The sequence below is a fragment of the Phaethon lepturus genome, unplaced genomic scaffold (assembly GCF_000687285.1).
Source record: "Phaethon lepturus isolate BGI_N335 unplaced genomic scaffold, ASM68728v1 scaffold7050, whole genome shotgun sequence".
NCBI lineage: Eukaryota > Metazoa > Chordata > Aves > Phaethontiformes > Phaethontidae > Phaethon > Phaethon lepturus.
Genome location: NW_010512509.1, coordinates 71,924 through 90,550, shown reverse-complemented (window position 1 = coordinate 90,550; position 18,627 = coordinate 71,924). Strand labels below are relative to the sequence as shown.

Genomic DNA, 18,627 nt, shown 5'->3' with positions numbered 1-18,627 from the left:
CTTTCCTAGGTGATGGTTTTGGGCCACTCTCTAAAACAGAATGCATGTCTAGATGGCTGTTACATAGCGTACCCATCCTATATTTAGTCTGCCTGTATTTGTCAAGGACAAATTATGTCAAGCAAATCTAATTTCCTTTGATAGGATAACTGGCTTCGTGGCTGAAGGGAAGTGGTAGCTGTGACATAGTTTGAATTCATAAGGCCTTTAACACTGTCCCACCATATATTTGTAATATACAAATAAATACATTAATTTGTAATGTAATTAACATGTAATGTAAAATGCATTACAGTAATAAGTGGTGTAACTATAAATAGTACTATTTTAATTTAATTAATTATGAAATCACCACGAGATGGGTGTGCAACTGATAACATACTACACAAAAATTTTCCATTACTCATTATCAGACAGGAGGGACATTTACTGCAGGGTTTGAAAGAGGTTTGTCCTTGATCTGCTTCTGTGGAGTACTTTTTTAGAAATTATTTCAGTGATGAAATAGGAAAAAAAACCATTAATATTGTTGATAATGAACCAAGCTGCAAGAAGCTGCAGGCATGGTAGGAGCAGTTAAACTGCTCAATAAGCTGCTCCAATCTCAATAAACTGGACAGAAAGCCTGGAATAAGTAATCTGAAGTTCAGTAAAGATGAGTCCATTTACAAAGGAGAAGTCACATGTTCCAATGAGGCAATAGCATAGAAAAAAGAATCTGGATTGCACAATGGAATACCATTGCAATGAAGTTGGATCTCATTCTGGAATGGATGTAATACTGGAAAAGAAGCAGGAAGCAATTACTCTGTTTCTTTGAGCACTGGTGAGACCTCATCTGAAAAGCTGTATACAATCTTGAGCACCATGCTTTAAGATAGACAAATTAGAAAGGGACAGAAGGAGAGCAACAAGGATGATAGGAGTTTTAGAGAACATGACCTGTGAGGAAGGCTTAAAGAAACTGCCTTTGTTTAGTCTAGAAAGTGCTAAAGGGGAGACATAAGTCTTCTAATACATAAAATGTTGTTGTACAGAAGACTATGATCAATTGTATTCCAGTGCCCACTGAAGAAAGAGTAGGAGTGGTAAATTTAATTTATACCAAGAGTAACTAGGTTAGTTATTAAAAAAAGGAGACTTTTTCACTGAGTCCAATGAATCTGAAAGTTGAAAGAAAATGTGGACATTCTTTTATAAAGATGTAATGGAAGCTATGGAAATTTTTAAGAACAGGTTAGATGAATATCTGTGGCACATGATAATAACTTTTCTTCATCTTGTGATGGTGCACTGGGCTTGGAGTAGGTGTTCTTCTGAAGTGCTGCCATCCCTACATTTCCACAGACTCTGCGAGCAGTGGATTAGCCCAGCAAAAGTTTACTTGTAAAGCAATAGGAGATCCATAGCAAAATTCTTTTGAGAACAGCACAGTCAATGATAAACATGCGTGAACTCTAGTCATTGCTTTAGCTTACATTTTTTCAATAGTGGATTTTTTTAAATTTTTTTGCTTTCTGTGTTGTGTTATTTACCATTCCATACAGCGCTTTGATTGCCGTGTGCCATACAAACCTGTATGTCCCATCCAACAGTGTATTACACATAAATTCTAGATATGTGGGTTTTGATGACCATAATCCAACATACTGCTAGTGGTTTGAAATTACAGAGTAAACTGAGAAAATAATAAACTTGCAAATCATCAGAGAACATTTTTAATTTTGTAAGGAGGCAATAAAGTGGTGCATATTGTAACATAAATGCCATTTAATTTAGTGAATGCTAAATTCTGGAGAGAAATAGATAGTTGAATGTATAGTGTTAATCTTGAAACATTTCTCACTTCTATGGATAATATTGGATTTTTTTAATTTATAGAGAATCATACAATCTTTGGGTTGAAAGGGACCTTTTAAGGTCATCTAGTCCTACCCCCTTCAATGAGCAGGGACATCTTCCACTAGAGCAGGTTGCTCAGAGCCCCGTCCAACCTGACCTTGAATGTTTCCGGGGATGAGGCATCTACCACCTCTCTGGGCAACCTGGGCCAGCGTTTCACCGCCCTCATTGTGAAAAAATTCTTCCTTCTATCTGGTCTAAATCTGCCCTCTTTTACCTTAAAACCATTGCCCCTTGTCCTATCGCAACAGACCCCGCTAAAAGCCTGTCCCCATCTTTCTTATAAGCCCCTTTCAGTCCTGGCAGCTGCAGTAAGGTCTCCCCGGAGCCTTCTCTTCCCCAGGCTGGACAACCCCAGCTCCCTCAGCCTGTCCTCACAGCAGAGCGGTTTGATCCCCCTGATCATTTTTGTGGCCTCCTATGGAGCTGCTCCAACAGGTCCATGTGCTGAGGGCTCCAGAGCTGGATGTATGCTACATTTATGTACAGAAATACTTGTATGTTACTACATATGGCTGTAAAAGTATGTACATGGGCGTTTGAGTACATATTTGCAAGGAAGAATAAGACATTTTCCCACTTACTGCTGTAAAACATTGTACATACGCTTCTCTGAGTCATACCCTCTTTAAAGAGAATGGAGTACCGCCAGTCTCTTGGAAGAAAAGTACACACACGTCCTGCTTGAAAGAGGCGTACTTCTTCTCTGGTGCTGTTCGGTTCAGTTACTGACATTTTGCTTTAATTACCATGTTTTTGTTATAATAGTTACTCGATATCATGTCCTACTATGGGCAGCATGGTTTTAGACGTAGTAAAGCATCTCTGACTTCTCTTGAAGGAACTAGTTGGGCACCTTTTTTCAGATGTAATGGATGTGTTTAGGTCTTCTGGCTGCTGCTAGGGAGCAAAGCCAAGTTTCCAGCCACTTCTTGCCTTTATTCTCTCTTTTTTGGATCTTCTGTTTAGGGAGAGGTATAGGTTGGCAACCTTTTTTTGCCCTTGTATGTCTGGACCTAAACTCTGGGGAAGATGTAAGAAAACTTCTCAAACAGTAGGAAGACTCTAACTCTCCTCTGCCCATACACATGGTCATGTTACAGTGAGTCGTGATGTGTTCCCTAGTTATGTTGGTGCATCTGATTTTTATTTGTGTGTGTGTGTGAGAGAGAGAGAGAGAGAGATTAAAAAAAAAAAATTCTGGAGATTGAGTGCTGCCATGTCTATAACATTGCAATATTAACCATTTTTACTAGTGTTTAAAAAACAGGGAAAAAAGATAATTTTGCAGCTTTGCACTAAAAACTTAAATTTATTCTCTTCAGTTTTGGCTTGAGAGTTGGCAATCTGTCTTAAATTCCACCTGGAAACATTTTGGCAGTCTGTGTGTATCCTGGAGTGCGGGTGTAATACTCCTAGCATGAAAATGAGCTTAATAAGCATTCTGTACTAGCTTCAGTTTCCAAGAAGTTCTAAAATGTAGCCCCTTGTAGAGTGCATTAGAGTAATCTAATCTGGATCGTTGAATCCAAGATCTATCTGGAACAAAAAAAAAATACACATGGCTAAATAAATTTGAACTGCCAGATTTAGAAGCTGTCCTGCCTCATAGCATAGACTTCATCACAAAGCCTACTCTACAACTTCCTGCCTGTCTTATTTCTCACCTTTACATACTTACTGGTTTTCCTTAAAAACTTTTTCTCCTGGCCTCAGTTGCCCTCATCATCTTTCAGTTTTCTTCCTTGTATTGAAGATGTTTCGAAGGAAGTGCCTGTTTGTGCCACACAAATGACTGTGTGCTCTTGAAGCAAATCACTGTTACTGTTGAAAGTTGATCAGAATCAGCACATTTTTATTCCCTGCCACAGCTGCTTTACTGTACTTGCAATCCTTTTGCCATTTTTTTCTTGTGCTTTTAGTATCCTAACAGTCCTGTAAGTTACTAACCAACAGGGAATTCTGTCTTGCTAACCACAAGTCTGTGGTCAAATTTAGACCTCTCATTCCCTCTGGTTTTCTAATCTCGGAAGCCTTTCTGCCCCTCTGTGTCTGTATCCTGTTCTGAGTTTCAGGCTGTAGTCACCCATAGTCACTTACTGTTAATGTCCATGGGCATTATGTCTCTGAAACAGTCCTTAACTTATTGGCACATATGACAGATCTCTAACGCTATGATGGTCTCCACATAACAAATAACATTCTTTTGCTATCACCCAGGACTTTCTTGTTCAAGTTCATGAGATCTTTGCTATGTAGTTGAAAGGTCCTAAGTTCAGGTTGCTGCTTATGGACTACATAGTAAAAAGCTGTACTTGATTATTTAAATAAAAAGCAGCATCTCTACATAAAAAAAGGGACTTACAAGAAGTTGTGTAGGTAATCCATGACATGTATGTGCCTAGGATATATTTAAGTTAGCTTGATGGCATTCTTGATAGGAAGTTATGGTATTTGAAAGGGCGTATGGAAGAACTTGATTCCGCATCCACAATCGAAGACATCTAAAAAGTTTTCATGCTTTAGGACTTTATTACCAATCCTGATGATTATAAGAACTATTGAATCTTCTTACTTCCCATAGTACTGGAGATTTTTAAAAACATAAAATGTAAGGTGTTTCTCATCTCACAAGAGTTTCCTGAATTACCAAGCTGTAGTTGAGTCAAAGTTGAATGCTTTAATACATGGTCACCAAGGCTACAAATATATTTTAATTTTGTTTTATGATGAGAGATTATATTCTCATAAAAAAGAATCTGATTTTTAGAAAAATATGAATATCACAGGGTGTTCCATAAGGCTGTAGGAGCTGTCTGCTTTCCAAAAAGTTGGCCCTATTCTTAGAAGCTGTAATTGAGGATGGAATGTCACATGGTGTCATAAGCATATAGCATGTCCTGTTATGTCTTTTAATTCAGTCTGGCTACATAGAGATTTTGTTCCTATTTAAAACATTTTTTATGGCCTTTCTACAAGGTGGTAGTCTTTAGAAGTAATTTGTCACAAACTCACCATCAAATTTTTCTATTACTCCGAAATCTCAGCAGAGAGGCCTAAAAGGTAGTTCAAGGTTTCTGAACTATCCTCTTGCCTAAAGGAAAACTCTTCCTCATTAGGACAGTGATGGGGCAGTGTGTATCTATGAAGCTTCCCTTACTGCAACTCTCCAGTCAGAAAGCCAGCTTTTAAAGAACTATCTGATAGCTGTCTTAGAATTAAATATGTGTCTTTTGAAAAAGATTTTTTAAAATAAACTCACTCATTTGAGAAATCACATACAATGGTGCAGAAACTTGACAACAATCTGACTGTTGCAAGTAGGAGTACGCTACTAAAAACTAACTTTTTTTTGAAGAAGACCATGTGCTCTCAAAAAAAATGTTTATTGATTTGTAAAGTGGTGACTGGTCTTGGCAACAGGTCTTTGTTCATCAGCTGGAACTGCTAAATATCCTTGGAGTTGCTGAAAGATGATATGTGAAAAACTGAACAGGTCAGATGGGATTTTGTTTGAGGTGGATGACTTTGAAATCAGAGCCACAGGACAGTCAAACAACGATTATTATTTTAGTGTCTGGATCGTGATCTGCAAATCACTGTATTGATCCATATGTAATTTTAGGGGAAAGGAGTGCATGCTACTTTGCTTATTTTGGCAGCCCTGGCTGTTAGCACAATGCCTTATATTCTGTGGCCATACTGGAAAATTGCCAACCTCAAACTCCTGAATAGGCCTCAGGAATATTGAAACTGGGATTTCTCTTTAAAAATAAATCCGCAAAACCAAAGAACACAACTTAAAAGGAGGACAAACATAAAACAAAACAGATTATTTGAGCTTATTCAAATAACCACAGTTATTTGAAAACCATAAGATTGTGTAAAATTCTTTAGACTGTGAGTAGAAATTTCAATCTGAGCAGAAGTTTTTCTGGAAAACTGAAATATCATGTTTGGGAGTTCTCTGCAACATTAAAACTTCGTCTTTTAGTTGTTCAGGAAAGAAGAAACAAAAATAAGGGGAAAACCCAAAGCACCAGTGACGTTTTAGTATATAAAAGAAGTGATATGATATAGTTGTTTAATGCAGTAAGTTGGAATTATTGGTTCCCTCCCTGACCCAGATTTTGTTTAATATTCTGTGTGTTTCTTTATCCTGTATGTTTACACGTTGTATTTGGGCAGGTGTGAGCTTGCTCTTGTCTGTTCACTAAATGTACGTGAACTTGTTCTGCTGGTGCCTCAAGCTGCAAGGAAGCACGCAATTGCATTAGCACAGTGCTGAGCCTGCACTAATCTCATTGGAGTCACATGGATTTATTTAATTTAGGAATTTGGGCAGGGCAAGGTTTGCTTGTCGGTACATTCAGTATAAACAATCCCAGGCATATCCACTGTAAATAACTAGTATTGTGCTGAATTAATTAGTGTTTTGAGATCTCAGGAGTGCAGTGCAAATTAGTCATATAAATGCTTTCACATTTTTAAGTATTTCCTCTAATTTTTCATCTTTGCTACACATATTCTCCCTCCGGAACAAAAAACTTGTGATTCATATCACATGCTGTTCAGACTTGTTGAACTGAATGCAATAAAATCCTATTTGTATCATGTTCACCATTAAAAAGTCAATTTCCCAATTAAATTGTATGCAGTTATCATAGCTATATTGTTTGTTATAAACACGCTACTGAATGGCAAATACTTCTCTTCTAATGAGGATGTAATTTCTGTCTTAAGCATTTCCCAAAAGTCAGTACATGTTATCATATGCTTACTGTAGTAGATACAGAGAACTTTTCCTGCCTCTGACATCTATCTAGGTATTTCTGTCTACTTTATCCTAAAAAGAAAACAGAAATAGTCTTCCACAGAGGCTTGTCCAGATTTTGAGGGTAATATGATTACATTGTACTTGTGATGGAACAAGAGAAAGAGCCTTGAAATTTGGAAGAGTCTGCTCTGAGTTTGAGTTTATCTTTCAGGGATACTCTAGTTCTTGATTTTGGTATACTGCTAGTTTACAGTTACAAACATCATGCTCTACTCAAGGTTTCTCATTGTAAGTAAAAGCCAATAGTCATTTGTAATATTTGTTAATGCTTTTGTTATTCCTACCTCTTAATTGTAATTATGTTGTAGCCAGGTGATTTTTCATATACCTTTTAATGATACTAACTTTTTAATTTGACTAAGAGACCAGCTAAACTGGAGCTGTAATAAAAGTAAGAAGTAGAAAATAGGTTTTGCTGTCTATGATACCTCCAGGAGATGGATTTTGTATATTGAAAAGTTATACCTCTCCTTTGCTTACAGAAATGAATTTATTTTATGTTTTGAGGCTTAATGAATGTGATATAAATGTATACATACTGCTCAGTGTGTATATTTATATATATCTATATTTATATGTTAGCTTTGCAGTCTTTTCCACATATGGAAGAATTTTTTGAGATCATGTTTAGCTATAGAAACCTCTCCCCCTCACTTCCCCTGAATATGTGTGTCAGAATATACAACACTTATATAGAGGTTTACATTTATCTTATATTTCTTACTAGAAAAATTAGCTGCCACCATCATAGTCTAAAATAGGTCTTTAGACCAGCTGAAAGAGCCAAAAATGCATTTCTGGCAGACAGTAACTTGATAACAAAAGTTGCATATCTGGCGCTGGTTACTTAAGTGAGATAACATGTCACAGGCTTTCACTACAAAGGGGACCATAAATTTTTGCATTGCAAATCTGATTTCACGGACCAGTTCCTGTAAGAAGCATTGAGTTTCCGCTTCATCTAGTGATAAAGCTTTAGAATGCATGAGTATCTGGTGAAACATCTTATTCATGTTAATGCTAGTCCAGGCATTGTAAAGTAAGTGGTCAGAAACAACCTTTCGCTTACCCCTATCGCCAGTATTTCTGTTTGATTTAACCTAACTGTATACAAATAAAACAAATGGTGAGATGGGTTTTATGGTCATTTTCATAATTGGGTGACGCATGGTTACTTGTGACCCCTTCTGTTATGGATAGGTTTGAAAGTAGACCCGTGGCATAAATCCATATTGCTAAAGCAATTTTTAACATTTATTCAACTTTTTGAATATACAAATGAAACATAAAATAAAGAATCACAGAATCATTAAAATTGGAAAAGACCTTTAAGATCATCAATTCCAACTGTCAACACCACCATGCCCACTAAAGCATGTCCTGAAGTGCCACATCCACACGTTTTTTGAACACTCCCAGTGATGGTGACTCCACCACCTCCCTGGGCAGCCTGTTCCAATGCTTGACCACTCTCTCCGTGAAGAAATTTTTCCTAATATCCAGTCTAAACCTCCCCTGGTGCAACTTGAGGCCATTTCCTCTCGTTCTGTTGCTAGTTACTTGGGAGACGAGACCAACACCCACTCCACCACAACGCCCTTTCAGGTAGTTGTAGAGAGCGATAAGGTCTCCCCTCAGCCTCCTCTTCTCCAGCCTGAACAACCCCAGTTCCCTCAGCTGCTCCCCTTAAGACTTATTCTCCAGACCTTCTAAAACTCTACACACCAAATCCTTAAATGAATCCACTGTTAGTCTTTGTACTTTGCAGTTATAGGCTCAGTTCTTCAGATCATTCATGCACAAAACTCTTCTGTAGTCAGTTGTTCTGTGTGTGGAGAGCTTGTGAGGTCAGTTTTCAGCTGTGTTTGCTCCTAGAAATTGAGTAGCAGATAAAAGTCCCACGGAGCTCTGAAAGATTCTGATTATAGAGTAAGTTCGTGGTTTGAAAGAAACATCATTGCTTAGCAGGTAGATTTCTGTGTCACAAGGGGAAATTAATATTTGTAAGTGTAATTGTTTGCTGTAAGTAGGACAGTTTTGCAGTCCAGAGCCAGTAGTTACATGTTTAATGAGCCATTAGTAGCCGTAGATAATAAGGAGAGTAGTGTAAATCAGTCATCAGAAAGTTAGTTTAAGAGATGAGCAGGTTATCACTAGATTTATTTAACCCAAGTTAAGACATTAATTCCTAGCATGCCAGCACATGAAAGGGAACTGTGATGAGCCTTGTCAGGAAGGGTCGTCTATTGTGGGAAGAGAGCCAGAAAGGCTTAACTCATCAAGTTTTTAATGTTGCCCATGTTGCGAAAGCTTTTGCCTAAAAGGAGATTAGGATTTTTATTTTTTTATCATTTAAAGAATGGATTTTATAAAGATACTTGCATGCCACAAAAGTGGTGGGACGTGCTGTACTTCAGCTTCATGGAAGTATTTGCTGTCTCTTTTGTGAGTCAGATTCACTATTTTCTTCACTTCAGGTAACCAAATTTTATACACCAGTGGGCCTGATAGTAATGCAGAACTTTGCAGTCTTTGAGTGCATCTACATTATGGTTTTGGTTCTGATCAAGACTGCAGCTCTGAATTAAACCTGGTTGTCCCACTTACTGCAGTATGGTTCACACAGTGTGGAGTGGGCACACTGAATTCCTCTTTGATTAATTTGGTTCTGATCAAGACTGCAGCTCTGAATTAAACCTGGTTGTCCCACTTACTGCAGTATGGTTCACACCCAGCAGCGGTGTGGAGTGGGCACACTGAATTCCTTTTTGATTAAATTTAACTGAAAGATGCATTCCAGGAGGTCCCCCATCACAGTGAAATTGCTAAAGGGACTTCAATCTTGGAGATAGAGCAAAATTAATCCAGAATACCGCCCAAGATAGGTGTATTGTACAGGCGCCAATTCTCAGTACCAGTTGTATTGGTTATAGATCTGTTGCTGTTGCAACACACTGCCAAATATAACTCTTGCAACTATTTCACGTTCACCAGTAATCAAGAGTATGCTATATGCAGAATGGTTACAAATAGGCTTGTAATTTCTGGCATCTGATTATCAAAATTGTTTGGATATACTTACTCATGTAGTCCACAATTAAATTTATCCTTTGTTTCTAGCCTGCCGTGTAATGTAGCCCATTTTTTCTGAAGGCCACTGGCTCAAATTTATTGCTGAAACGGATGAAACTTAAAGAGTTGATGGCTGAGAAATGTGCCTGCAAAACTTGTACTGAGATACACTTCACTAATAAAACAGAAGACATCTTTATACCAGCTTTCTACATCTGTGTGTAGTGTTTTGCAAGCGCTGTTCTTTAAATTCCTCATTTTGCTGATTTAAGCCAGTTTTGAGGTTTTAACGTTAGGGTTTGTGGCAATTGGATCAGAACGGTAAATCATATTTAGCACCACCAGATATTTCTTTTTAAGATGGTAGGCAAATATGGTAAGTAGCAGCACAGGAAAAAAGAAAGGACTAGCAAAAGGATGAGATAAAATCAGTAAATCGATAATCTATAAATAGCTGATGTACATAGGCTTTCATAGCACTTGAGATTATACTACTGTACATAAATATATGTACAAATTAGAGGCTTGGATGTCAGTCCTAAAAATACAAGGCATTCAATATCTTAAATATTTTGAATGTATAATAATTAAGCATGTATACTAATTTATCAATTCAAATGGTATTTCTTGAATTTTGTTTTTTTACCTTTTTGCTTGTCTGTAATTGAGATTTTGCTTTGCAGTTTTTGTCATTGAATTGCTATTCTTCACCCCATAAACCAATGAAAGATCCAAGTTTAAAAAGCAGTTAATGTACACAAACATTAATCAAAAATTGCTTGATTGTAGTTTATTGTTTGAAAGAGCCATAGATTAATGATTCTGTAGGATACACACTGATATGAAAGACTAAACATACTTCAGGAAGCCTCTGATCCAATATTAATAAATGATATGGCATAACTGCAGCTTTTATTTTGCTTCACGGTGTGTCAAGAATGCAAAAATAGGTGATGAACTTCATTTGTCTCAGGACATCAGTGAAGAATCCTGTGTTCTCTTACATTACCTGTTGGCACTGAGGTACCAAACTTAGCTTCTTGATAGAATAGCTTATTCATAAAACTAATGAAAACTACAGTCAGGATTCTTACGTGCTTTTTATCCAGTGCTTTTGGGTAGTTGTTCCTATCCATACGGAAAAATCTGTAAAGCCTATGACACTGAGTTAGGATTTAGACCATTAAATATCCACCCTTCCAAGTGTAACAGGCAGCAGAATGTCAAGGATGGTTGAGCCTTATCTCATAACTTTGTTCCAGTGCACTGGGAGGAGGAAGTGCAGACTTGAAAACAACCGGTGTGCATAATGGGAACAGTGAGCGATCGATGCCTTCTTTTAATATTCCTTTAGGATCTTGCATCTGTGCATTCTGGCTTGTGTTAAAGTAAAAAGTGGCAGCACATATCATGAAATTATGGTTCTTTGGTTTAATCCTGTTTTTTTTTAATGAAAAGGAGGGCTGACATTCTCTGATATCTGTAGGAATTTTACTTTTCTCCTCAACTATCATTGAGCGCCAAGTATTTTTAGGTCAGTGCTTTACCTAGCATCAATAGATGATATAAACAACTAAACAATAACATATTAGGTAATAAAGGACATAATTATGAAGTATTGGGCTTTTTTGATAGGGATGCTAAGTGGGTGAGCTCTGCTTAGGTTGGTTCGAGTCTATTTATCTTCTATAAATAATAAGTTTGTGGGATTGAAAATGAGATATGAACAGATTTTCTGGGGTAGGTATAAATCAAGTCAAAATACTTTATAGATACAGGTTTTTAAAACAAGACAGTATGTTAAGCCTGGTTTTGCGGTTGCTCTTAGTATTAAAAATTTAAAATCCAGTGAGGGTTTGTTTTTTCATTCGGTTGTCTGTCAAACCAGATCACTGTGTTTAATTAATTTTTTATGAACTTGTTCATCACTAAAATTGGAATATACGTAATAAACTCTTTGTGTCCAGAATAAGATCATGGCACAGACATTCACACTTAAACAGATGTGAGGAAAAAAGATGGAAGAGGATTTTTAGTAATTGTGGATGTTGAAGGTAAAGTGGACCATGATCATAATCTGGAACTGACCACTCAATAATTTATTCATTAAATCTGTAATTTTTTTTAACTATTTTGAATATAGTTAGCCATATCTTTTAGAAAGCATCTAAGTAGTTATATAAAATCTTCAAGTCATCCAGAACTAATGAGCTACTGAAAAATATGTACCATATTTGCAGTGTGATTACTTCCCATAAATTGATCTAGTTTTTTTCTGCTAGGAAAAGAGCTGTCTCCTTTTCTGTATGTGTTAGTTAACAGTGATCAAGCAATCTTTTAATATCTTCTGAGTGACCACGTAGGTTGAGTCTCCTTTTTTTTCTCTGCCAAGTTTATTTCTCAGTAATTTTGTAGCTGTTTCCTGATCTGGTTACAGTCTTTCAAATAATCACAGGAGTATGACATGAGCACCAGGTGTGTAGTTTTGTCAATGGTCTTACCCTACTGCATAGAGATACAGCAAACTTGATTTTTATTTCTCTGCCTGTATTTGTCCGTGTAAATTCAACACGTGTAGCGTGTAATTCAACACGTAAATTCAACGTGTATAGCATGTTCACTTCCACCATGGCCTGTAAAGTCCTTGTCGACATCATCAACTTCAGATGCAGTCCCGTCTTGTAAGTTTGTCCCATACGTTTTCAAACGATGACACTGCATACGTGATTTCAGTCATACATGTATGCAGCTGATAACATTTATTCATTTACTCCCAAATATATTCACTTTTCCAGGCAGTCGTTGTCAAACTTTTCTTTCAGATCATGGGAATACAGAACAACTTTGGGATGAGAAAAAGATATCTGTAGGTCCCCTTCCTTCTCCAGCAACAATCATTCTATCTAGAGCTAATTTTACTGACACTGTGACTTGTGGCACATAATCAAATGCCTTACAGAAACCTCAGCATATTATTTCAAAGCACTTATCAAAATGCGTCTCTATGTAATTGAAAAAGATATAAAGTTATTTTGACAGGACCAGTACTCAATAAAGCGATGTTGATTGACACTAACTGAGCTCCAGCTTTTAATTTATTGCTTATTATATATCAGGATCAGTGTCAAACTATATAGTCTGTAAATTCCCATAATACTCTTTTAAAATATTTGCAATATTTGCAGCTCTTCTAGAATTCTGCCAAAAAGAGATCACACAAACAATTGACGTAAAAATGAACGTCTGCCTGTTTGAAGAAGAATTACAATACACTAAACAGCCAAACAGCTGTATGTAGTTAGGAGGAGTCATTTGAAAACGTACCGAGTTGCCCATTTTGTTGATTTTTGCTGGTTTTAAAGATATCACCAATGATTAACCTAATGCATTCTGTTAGTGAAATAGGATCAAACTACTCAGTGGAAAAGAAATCCTTCAGTCTTTCTTCAACCTTTACTCTGGCAAAACTCTTGTCAACCTCCGAGTCAGTTCAATTAGCGTTAGTAGGCCTGAATAAAAGTAGCTCCTGCAGAATTCGGAGGGAAGGACTTGTATTTTCAGTGAGACGAACCCAGCTCGTTGGAAGTGTTACAGAATCTGTCCCTTTGTTTCAAAAATAAATAAGAATATTCAGGCCTTTACTGTGTCTTTGCTTTGTGGTGTAGTTGTGCAGACCTTACAGCTAAGATGTGTTCCAAGTTAACTGTAAAAAACTTACCCACATTTCTGCTGTGTTAAGTGATAGCTAAGTTTATAGAGGACTGTCAGACTTCTTTACTTAATTCAGCAACATGCAAGCCATCTATCTTAACATCTGGTTTTTAATAACAGTTGACATCTGGGAGCTCTTTTTTATTCCAAGAATGGACTAGGAACAGTAGTGATACTGGCAGTGTATATTTTCAGGCTAAAATTCCTGTCCGTTTCAATCATAATTAATTACCATTCATTTTACTTAGTTTTTAGATTTAATTAAGTGCCAGCAATATGTTGCATCAGCTAACTTTCTGAGTTTTGAAACTATAGAATGTAATTTTTTTACATTTATAAAATATTAATGTGTGAATTTTAAGGATATCTAAAATGATAGAATTTTATTTGATTTTGAAATGCTGAGTTAAATGAAAAACACTGTGCTGTGCCTGTCTATGTTCTAGAAACTATCGCATCAGAATTTGGCACAGTAGAACTATCTACAGATAGAGATATGCACATACACATATGTGCCTGCATAGATAAAGAATTATCATAAAAAATATAATCTTGAGTAAACATATCCAGGGAAGAATTTTTCACTCTCCTGGTTTAGTTCATGGTTTTTATTTTGTTCTTTTTGACTTCAAGTTTGTAATAGATGTAAAGAAAGACCTTCTGCTTTCAGCATGTCTACAGTAAAAGAAACCCTTTTAAAAACAAATTCATGAAATTGTTATGATTTTTTTGTATTTGCCATTAAAGTTATCTATCATTAAAACTCTAAATAAATGAATAATCCCAATGGTTCAAAAATGGAAAAAAGGAGAGAAACTGTCTTAATAGTATTTAACAATGTGTAGTGTTTAAGGATTGCTTAAAAGATAGATTTAGTTGATAGCATATTAGAAAACTGTACTTCACTAATGATAGATTTTGGTTTTATTCTCCAGCAGTTTTTTATCTTTTAACCTACAGAATGTACAACAATTTGAATATAGTAATTACTTTGCTTACTTATAAGGCTTCATCTATTTCTTCTGTCAATGTTGGTTTGAATTGCGTGCAATTAAAAAATAGATAATCTTTTAATATTTAATCTTATAATCTACTTCCTACACACTGTTTTAACTGGGTGGGAAAAACGTTTACGACATGATTCTCCAGCAGTTTTGTATCTTTTAACCTAACAGAATGTAAGACAATTTGAATATAGTAATTAATTTGCTTACTTACAAGGTTTGATCTATTTCTGCTGTCAATGTCGGTTTGAATTGCGTGCAATTAAAAAATAGATTATCTTTTAATATTTAATCTTATAATCTACTTCCTACACACTGTTTTAACTGTGTGGGAAAAACGTTTACGTCACTGTTCTTGTTTTTTTGGTTGCTATAGATGCAGATTCTTGTATACGTAACACGAACTTGTTCAGTTGTTTTTGCTGGCTTACGTTAAAAAAAAAATCATGTTTTTAATAGCCAAGAAAATTGTATTTTGTATTCACCAAAGTAACTAACCTTTTCTTCTTTCATTCCAATGCTAACATCTTCCCTGTGCATCTCCTAATGTCTGGCACACAGGATGATGAGGAGGGTATATGGGCATAGCCGTTCCTATAAACCAAAGTTCCAGTTTTGTTTTGAGGGGTGAGAAACTCTTTTCTATCTCTTTCAAGTTGCAGTCTAATTTTTATTGTTTTATTTTAAACTGCATGGAGCTGTGTGTTTCTTGACGAGTGTGTTTGGAAACCCGTAAAAAATATTTTCTCATATGCAATGAACAATGAAAAACTATGTCTAATGGTTTAACGCTCTGATGGTTTAATTGTTTCGTAGCCTATTGCGGCTAAAGGTGTGGGTAGGTACAAAACTTTAAAAGGAGTGTATTTGTATCTGTATCTGTCTAAACAATTTAATTTTTTCAGTAGATACGGATTGCTTTAAACTAGTATTAATTTGCTATCGTCTCAAAAATCCCTGTAAGAAAACTATAATATCTTTGCAGTATGAATATGAGAGTTTGATACTTCAGAAAGTTTGCCACAGATTAAACATACAATTTGGCTGGAATAGAATTTATAATATGCATGGGGAAAAACGATACTACCTAGTAAGCTAAAATGTTTTAGGGAAATGTTAAAATAAATAGCAGATGCTTAATAAGGGAAGTGTAATCTGTCTATGCAATACATGCTTTTTGCCTGAAATAATCTGATGGACTAACATCCATACAATAATTTGGTCGTTATACATAAGAATACAAAGTGCAGCTTATTTTGTTTAAGCCTCTTTCAATTATGAGTAAATACTTTATTGTCTCTGTGTGTGAGTTATTAATCAGTGCATATTCACTTTTTTGGTGCTTGCCTTTGAAGCTGTAGGTAATTTGTAGCTCATGGTCACTGTGGTCTCAGCACTGCTAAGACCATCGGACCTGGTGGTTCGCTCACAGAGAATGTTGCTCATGTCTCTACTTCTATTTACTACAATTCTATTTACTACAATGGGACTGTTCGGAGGAGCAAAATCTACTCGCATAAGTAAAGATCAATGTGTTATTAAAGCTACCATACTTTACTCTATATTGCTTTGGCCCCTGTCACCCCAAGTCAAAGACGGTATGATTTCTTTTGTTTCCAGTAGTGTTATAAGCCATGTCAGTCATTCTATTTGAAAGGAATAAAATAGATAAGTTTTGTTCTTTTATACTTACTTTTTAGAATAGTTGTGAGATGCAAAATTAGTGCTGTCCATAATGAATAATTTATAAAAAGAATTAAACTGTTGAAGCTTTCTATCACAGAGAAGTTTAAGATTCAATAATTGTAAAATACAATCACGGGCACGGTGATACCATTAACATTTAAAAGAAAGCAACCTTGGTTTATTGGAGTATAGTTATGAACCTTTTTTGGTTTTAAGCTTTCTGATTCAATTTTAAATGTCATGTTTGTACCGGTTATATGCGTAGATAACCTCTGTGTTTATGGACACACATGTTGCATGTGGTAACGGTAGGAAAGGATGTGACTCATTCTAAATTTTTTCTACTTTCCTGAAAGTAAGCAGCTTAAAAAAGAATCTTCAAATGTTCTTTTTCACATGTAAAAAAGGTTTATGGGTTTTCTTAGTGTTGTGTTTTAAGTAATTAGCAAGTTCTGTTAACTGCAGCTGCTTGATATTTTAGTAGCAGTTTATGATGTTATTTAAAAGCAATGTAATTTTCAGCTGTTTGTCAGCATCATTCTTCTGTTTTGGGTGTGGAGAGCAGATCTTTCTTTATTTTCCAGGTCCATATATATTTCCATTTTGAAAACAGACATTCCTCTCTGACTCTTTTGTTCAAATGCCAACGTAATTTATCTGGTATCATTATATACCGGACTCGTGACAAATAACTTCGTTGTTTCCTTTCAAGTGGGGGACCACGGCAAAGGTAGTATAACAAATAGCCTGTCCTCTAGACCGAAGTCGGGAGCAGACCTGTCCTTGTAGGCAGGATAGCCGTGCGTCTAGTGGAATGGCTGTCACAAGGTGAAAATTCATGTCACAGACCTCCTTCCCTAGGAGAAAAAAAATTTAGGTCCCAGACCTATAAACCTTTCTGAAAATACATGTGGTAATACTGAATTTCCTCACATTCACGGTTAAGAGCTGTAAGTATATCTTAAAAAAATAGATGCTTACAAAAGATATACTTAGAAAAAAGAATGGATAAAGCGAACAGCTTGATTTGGCTGCGTGAGCACAGGAGCTTGCAGTCGCCGCTCATCTAGCTCAGCAGTGCGAGCTGCTCAGGTAGAACGGAGCTACTTAGCTCTTGCATTAAACCAGTGGACAACTGGATTTAGTTCTCAGAAGTATTCTTGAGGAGTAAAAGTTTTGAGGCCTTTATTCCTACTTTCTGATGTTTGAGCAGAGCAGCAGTTAAAAATTACTTGATTGTAAGATAACGCCGTAGTACTTTCTGCTTTATAGACTAAAGCCCTGGATCTGTTAAGGAAGTGAAAATTTTGGATAATTGGATTATTTCCTGTTTCTACTTACAATCAATACTAACGATCAAAAGGCTGATACAGTTGAATCTTGTACATACCGTCTTTGTAAATACATGCTTTTCTACATTTGTTTGCTTTGTAAAAAGTATGGACGTTATAATTAGTTCTGTTACTATAACTTGCTGCATGATATTCCTTTTACAATCCACTTTATGATGCTGTAGTTATGTATCAAAAGGAATAGTGCCTGCAATTTAGTTTTGGAACTTTTTAATAATTTCTATTGCTATTTAAATAAGACACACAAGATTCGTCTTGGATGCGTATGGCCCAAGGCTAAGTGAATTTAATAACTCAAATGGTTAGTAATCAGGGTGAAATGAAGTGCCTTGATTCTTGCATTACTATTTAAAAGTGGCATTGTTAACATGAGTAGAGTATCCAAGTAAGTGATTACAATAAATCCATTTCTGAGCTGAGTTTTAAAGCTCTAGGAAAAAACTCTTCACTACAGAGCGCTCTGTTCTGTGTTTTTGACAGTGCACCTAAGAGGAGTCTGGGTGCTCTTCTCACCAAGGCACGGTGATAAAACCCCCTGAGCAACTGTTGCCCCCCAGGAATGATGGGTGCGCAGTTCACTCCAGTTATCTTCACTGCACTGTGGCTGCAGCATTGGGCAGGACGGGTCAACCGACTCTTTGCATGATAGTAGTAGAGCGGATGAGTGGTCGAACTGGTGAACTTTCAGCAGCCTGTTGAGATAGATCTGGAGACTGGATAAAAGGAATGGGAACTAGGTGGAGACTTCACCTCCATGTAGAGCCTATTTCACTCTTCATAACGTAAAGATGCTTAAAACAGCCCTTAATTCATGGGGTTAGACATGTTTTTACCGTTCTTCCTCTCTCACTTTCTCCTGATTTTTATAACAAGTAGTATGGCTGAGGGAAATCATACCTCTCAGTCAGCTGAGTGTATGTTAAAACACAGACTTAATACAATTAAATTTGGTGTATATCTTCTTTAGAAAAGCTTTTCTGTATTTGTATTTTACTGCAGACTTCTATCAAAAGCTAATTGTGAGCATGAGAAAACCAAGAGATCCAACAAGAATGAACATGAG

The 18,627-nt window shown here is 36.3% G+C and overlaps 1 protein-coding gene across 1 annotated transcript in view; it reads left to right on the top strand.

Moving 5' to 3' along the window:
- Positions 1 to 18,627, top strand: part of LOC104620913 (ERC protein 2-like) — a 171,151-nt gene that overhangs the window by 96,544 nt on the left and 55,980 nt on the right. The window contains exon 4 of the mRNA XM_010287273.1: positions 15,088 to 15,153. Coding sequence (XP_010285575.1) covers positions 15,088 to 15,114 — 27 coding nt within the window. The 3' untranslated portion in view covers positions 15,115 to 15,153. The remainder of the gene's footprint in view (positions 1 to 15,087; positions 15,154 to 18,627) is intronic.